Below are 6,000 nucleotides of genomic sequence, written 5' to 3' on the forward strand. Positions count from 1 at the left end.
TAGATAGAGTGTGTGTGTGTGTGTGCGTGAGAGTGCGAGAGAGAGGCAAGAAAAATGTGTATGTATGTGTGAGAGGGAGTGACTCACTGTCACATTGCCTCCTGTGTCCAGGTGGGTGATTACATTTCTCACCTTAGCAACCGAGAAAGGTAGAAAATATGTTTTTCCTTGTGCACCTGGGAGGTGGCATATGTGGACGCCGTATTTGAACTTATATGTAAATCCAATGCGTGCGTAGAGTGGTAAGGCTGAGCAATGTGGCCTAAAAAGGGTGTCGTGAAAATGCTGGGATTTGCGCTATTATTTATCATCATGTTCGCTCTGTAATAAACCATGAGGGGGAAAAAAGAGTGTTGGCCGACAGGTTTAAGGATGCGTCACTGCAAATAACCATCTGCATTACACATCTGCATCTTCCTTACTTTCATCAATGCTGAACAGCTAGTGCAGCTCAATAATTTCGAACATTGTGAAAAGGGTCGTTTGTTTTTGGAATTTGGTAGAATTCGGTATGTGTCTTTGGTTATTTAACACTCATATCACATCATTTCATCTCCTTATATTGTCCAGCCATGTGCGGTTATAAATAGAAAGATGTGACTCGCACCCAGACCCACCGAAAATGAGTTCCCAGCATGCTACTGGTTTCTGAAAATGTGCTGTGTGTTGGCACCTGCCGGTTGACCCTTCTGACATGCTGTCATTGTAAGGCCCCTGTAATTGGGCCTCATTGCGGCATCATTTGCCAGGTGGAGTTTTGTTGACACGCGTCTTTTTTTTTTTTGGTCCACAGACATGACGAGGCTGGCGCAGGCTGTCCTGGCTGCTCTGGCATGTCTGCTCTTACCAGTCAGATGTCTTGAAATCAGCCCGGAGTTCTCTTCGGAGACCCCCGTCAACAACGTGGTGCAGGACCCCCGAACGGGGCGCGTTTACCTGGGTGCCGTCAATGCCATCTACCAACTGGACTCGTCATTGTCGCTGGAGGTCAAAGCTGAGACGGGGCCCAAGAAGGACCGGCGTTCCTGCATACCACCCATCCATACCAACTGCGATGACCCAAAGGACATGAACAACACCAACAAACTCCTGCTGGTCAACCCATCCAATGATTCGCTCATCGTCTGTGGCAGTGTCTACAGAGGGATCTGTTCCTTGGTCAGTTTGCGCAACATCAGTGACGAGATCTACTACAGTGACAACAAGGGTGAGAAGACATATGTGGCCAGTATCGAGGACAGCGTTTCGGTGGTGGCCGTCATGTCCAGCATAGTCATTGAAGAGCCAAGCAAGAGGACCAAACAGAACTTCACCGTTTTTGTGGTGGGCAAAGGCTACGGCAGTCAGGACAGCCTGAAACTCATAAGCACCCGCATCCTGCAGAACTACGGGGAGTGGGTGGTGTTCGAGAGCGTCATCGACGCCTCAGCGGTGCAGTCCATCCCCTTCGTTTCCAAGTATCTGCACGATTTCCGCTACACCTTCAAGGACCACGGCTTCATCTACTTCCTGTTCTCTCGGACCATGGGGGAAAACGACAACAAGAACTTCACCTTCGTCTCGCGCCTCTGCGAGCAGGACAGTGGCTACTACTCCTACACCGAGCTGCAGCTGAACTGCGGCAGCCGCTACCGGAAGGCGCAGGCCGGTTTTGTGGCCAGCCCCGGCAAAGAGCTGGCCCGCAGCATGACCGAGACGGGGCAGTACGGCAGCGTGCTCTCCTGGGACAAGGTCTTGTTCCTGGTGGCCAGCACGGACGAGGACAACCCCGAATCGGCCCTGTGCATGTTTCCCCTCAGCAAAATCAATGAGAAGATTCTGGAGATCACCAGCGCCTGCTACAGCGACTCGGGGAAGATCAACGGAAAGCCGGTGGTGTACGTCCCATACTCGTCTAAAACTGTTGAGCTATGCTCCTCCTGGTCTGTAAGTGGTTTCCTTCTCCAAAAGCCTCCACCGAAAAACAGAGGACAGTGAAATCGCGCCAGTTTTTATTCACGCGTTGCCATGCTTTCGTCTCCTGCAGAAAGGAACGGCCATCAAGCACAGTTGCGGGGGAGACTTTCTGCCGTCTCCGCTAGCCAGCAAGCCGGAGTTTGCCCTGAAGGCCGAGCCGGTCTACACCAGGAAAGGCCTGCTGACGGCTGTGGCAGTGGCGGTGGAGAACGACAACACCATCGCCTTCCTGGGGAGCAGCAATGGCGAGATTTTCAAGGTAAATACATAATTTTCCGCGGCTTTAAAAGCCCCGTTATTGAAGTCACCTTGAGGGAGCAGCATGTTCGATGTCGATTTGACTCAACTCAACTCCGTGTGAAATGCGCACTTAGCTATAAATAGGGTGATAATGAGAAATATTCTTTGTTAGGCGTTGGGGGAATATAGGTTCAGTCTGCAGCAAGCTGAAGCCTGTCCTCCAGCTGTATGTACATCCAGCTGTGAGGCCGGAGGTTCCCAACTCTTATGGCTCAACTGGGTGCCAAGTTACAGCTGAAAACGTGGCCGTTCGTTTCTGATTGCCAGGGCCGGCAAATGATTTGTCAACTAATGAGTCCCCACAGGCAGAGTCCATTAGGATTAGGGTTGGTCCAATAATGGAAAGTTCTTTATGGATCATTGCCACATAAAGGATCTAAATTATCGATTTATATGCAATTAGACTGGGGTAATATTGGCATGGCACGTGATCAGGAATCCTTAAAATGCTTGTTATGAACATTTGGCCGGTTTACAATAAAAACTGTGTGTTTAATCAATGCTGCACCCGCTGTGATTTCCAATAAATAGGATTTTTTTTTAATAAACAGCACTACACAAGACATTATGTTATTTATTTATTTAACCGGATAAAGGTGTGAACTCCAGAGTTGAAGGTCCCAAAAGGTGGCATTTTTAAAACTTGTGTGCGCAAGGTATTGTCGTGTGTGCAGAAGATAATTATCATCTTGCGGGAACATATTTGTCAGCCACAAACTGGCCCCATATTCATAGAGAGAACTCAGCTAATTAAGTTTTTTTTTTTTCACGGTAGAATGACAGTAGAATTTTTTTTTATTAACTACAGGAAAACAATGTAGTGCCCACAAGCTAAAACTAAGGGGCCTGTAGACAACAGAACTTGAATTGTCGATGAAAATTTGTATGAATATTTTAAGAATAAAAATAAAATCCAAATTTTATCATTAAAAGTTTTGGATTATGTGGCCCACTTTAATTGGTATTATTTTCTCTTTCAGCTACATCTGTCGGGCAACCCTGAAATTTACAAAAGAAGCACAGCAGGTGACAGAGTGAACAAAAACCTTTTTTTCGACACAAGTATGACCCACCTGTACGTCACCACGGTGAAAAAGGTATGACTCCGTCTTTGTCTGAATCTTTCTTTTGTTGCTAAACCTGCTGTTTTGTGTCCCCTTTAATCACAGCCATTGTGTCTGTTGATGCCATTTTTTTTCTCCTGCTCCAATGACACTGGCTTTGCTGGGGTTGCTCAGTCAAAAGAATTAATCATAAGGAACAAAGGTAGCCAGAAACAAATGACACAAAACCTGTCTCCGTCCCCAAACAGATTACGAAGGTTCGCGTTCAGTCGTGCCACTTGAAGAACGATTGCCAGTCTTGTGTGGCCCTCAAGGACCCATACTGTGGCTGGTGTGTCATGGAGGGCAGGTAATGACATTTCCGAGATGTGCTGGATCGTCCAAATGGAATGAGGTGTGATGTGTGTCTAATCCGTGTTGCTAAACAATAGGTGCACCCGGAGGTCGGACTGCCGTCGAGCGGAAGAGAAGAACGGCTGGTTGTGGAGTCCCAACCAGCAGTGTGTGAAGATAGTCTCCTTCCATCCCCCCAACCTCAGCTGCAAAAAGACACAACAGGTATCATTTATATTGGTTTGAAATAAAAGTACTTCCTTCCTGCTTGTTCAAGTCAGAGTGAGCTTTATTGTCAGTTGTGAGACTGAGATGTTGTACAAAGGATGTTTAACAGACAACAATGCATTAAACATTGATGCAGATAATGCATTCAGACATATGCAACAGACCACCGCAGCTCTTTCCTGTTTACTTGCATTGAGGTACATGCCCACCTGCTATTAAAATACGGCTGCTTGTTCTCGATCGTGCTAAAAGCACGCGGAATTCTGATTAGAATACGTGAAGAGAGTGAAAGTTGACCTTTTTTTGTCACGCCTTCTCTATTTCTATGGCAGGTGGACATCAACATCCCCTCCTTGCCCAGCATCAGCCCTTCTGACCAGCTGCTGTGCCGCTTTGGCACCTCTGAGACCAAGGCGGTCATGATCAGCTCCAGGGTTACCTGCATCCAGTCTCCAAATCCTGCTGCCATCCCTCCAACACCCGAGCACGAAGGTTTCTCCTTCAAAGAGCCCTCAGCCACATTTCTAGTTGGGAAAAAAGAAGAAGATCCCTCATATCTTTCTTCCTCCCCTCTCTCCACCTGTCTTGCTCTGCCCAGATTTCGTGTCAGTGCCCGTGAAGGTGTTTGTGAACGGATCTGTGGAGCTGGCGTCCGGCGAATACAAGTTTTATAACTGTGCAGCGGCAGCGCACAAAGTCGAGAACACTCCGTGAGTGGGGCCCGCTTCCCGTTTCCCAACCATCAGCAAGCGTGTGTGCGAAATAGAGACGGAAAGTTTATTCATAAACCATGATGCATGACGGATGCAGGAATTGAATTTGCTTCTTTAGATACCCCTTGCATTTTTGTCTCTTTTTTTTGAACTGCGTTGAGGAAATTGCTTTGGTTTCCTATTCATTTATCAAAATGAAAGTCTATCCCTTATTCTTTTTTCCTCCCCTTGGTCTCCATATAGTTCTTTTTTTTTTCTCAGCTGGGGAACGTATCTGATGAATGAGTTCTGTTCATCGGATGTTTCCGAGATTTATTTTGCTCTCGGTATTAATTCACTGCAAGGAATGCAATTATGAGTCCCACGCATTTGAAATGAAAAAGTCCCCCCTTTTCTCCCCGCATCTGTGTTTTTCAGGTGCATGTCCTGTGTCAGCAGAGGCTGGGCCTGCGAGTGGAACTCAAAAGCCCACACATGTGATGACATGACGGAGTCGAGCGGTGACCTGAATGTTATCAAACACAGACAGGTTAGGCTCACTTGTAAGAAAAGCATAAAAATACCAGCCGGGACATTTTTTTACTTTCTGTTGTGAGGATGTGGATTTGTAAAAACTTGCCGTGGTCTGGAGGAAGAAAGAAGAATGAAGTAAACGGCATAATCAACATCAAGTCTTTTTCCCTTCAGGGTGCAAACTGCCCACGTTTTGAAAATCCGGATCCTGACCTTATTCCAGTTGGATACAAGATTCCAATCAGTTTTGAAGGATTTGATCTGGAACCATATAAGGTAAAAAACATGCATTCTTGAAGGGGAGCAGCTCTGTAGAATAAACTATGCTCCCATGAGCCCATGTATTTCTTGTACAGCCGTGGACCTGGTGCGATACCAGCCATTTTTTATTTAAAGTAATACATTTTCAGTGGGGGGTATAGCCTACTTTGTCATTCTGGATGATATATATACCCACTCCTGACATTAGGGGTGGTAGTAGCCTAGTGGGTAACACACTCGCCTATGAACCAGAAGACCCAGGTTCAAACCCCACTTACTACCATTGTGTCCCTAAGAAAGACACTTAACCCTGAGTGTCTCCAGGGGGGACTGTCCCTGTAACTACTGATTGTAAGTTGCTCTGGATAAGGGTGTCTGATAAATGCTGTAAAATGTAGAAATGTGACATTATGGTACATACTCAGTGTTGATCGCCTTCCTTTTCCTCTGCTTCCCTTCTTTCTCTACTCTTAATATCCTTGAACTGAGGATATCACAAGTAGCATTTCTGCTGTAGACATCTTGGGACACGCAGAATATTAGCACATTAATTCACGATTCACACACCGCATAACGGTAGGGAAATATGGCCCTATGGGCTTTAACAGGGTCCCCCTTCAGGAAGGATGAGC

The 6,000-nt window shown here is 46.5% G+C and overlaps 1 protein-coding gene across 1 annotated transcript in view; it reads left to right on the plus strand.

Annotated features, from left to right (window-relative positions):
* plxnb2b (plexin b2b) overlaps positions 1–6,000 on the plus strand; it is an 86,834-nt gene that overhangs the window by 62,266 nt on the left and 18,568 nt on the right. The window contains exons 2-10 of the mRNA XM_028957776.1: positions 794–1,926; positions 2,027–2,215; positions 3,237–3,353; positions 3,569–3,669; positions 3,752–3,878; positions 4,214–4,373; positions 4,480–4,591; positions 5,012–5,123; positions 5,282–5,383. Of these exons, the coding sequence (XP_028813609.1) occupies positions 796–1,926; positions 2,027–2,215; positions 3,237–3,353; positions 3,569–3,669; positions 3,752–3,878; positions 4,214–4,373; positions 4,480–4,591; positions 5,012–5,123; positions 5,282–5,383 (2,151 nt within the window). The 5' untranslated portion in view covers positions 794–795. The remainder of the gene's footprint in view (positions 1–793; positions 1,927–2,026; positions 2,216–3,236; positions 3,354–3,568; positions 3,670–3,751; positions 3,879–4,213; positions 4,374–4,479; positions 4,592–5,011; positions 5,124–5,281; positions 5,384–6,000) is intronic.

This window comes from Denticeps clupeoides, chromosome 17 (assembly GCF_900700375.1).
Source record: "Denticeps clupeoides chromosome 17, fDenClu1.1, whole genome shotgun sequence".
NCBI classification, from domain to species: Eukaryota; Metazoa; Chordata; class Actinopteri; order Clupeiformes; family Denticipitidae; genus Denticeps; species Denticeps clupeoides.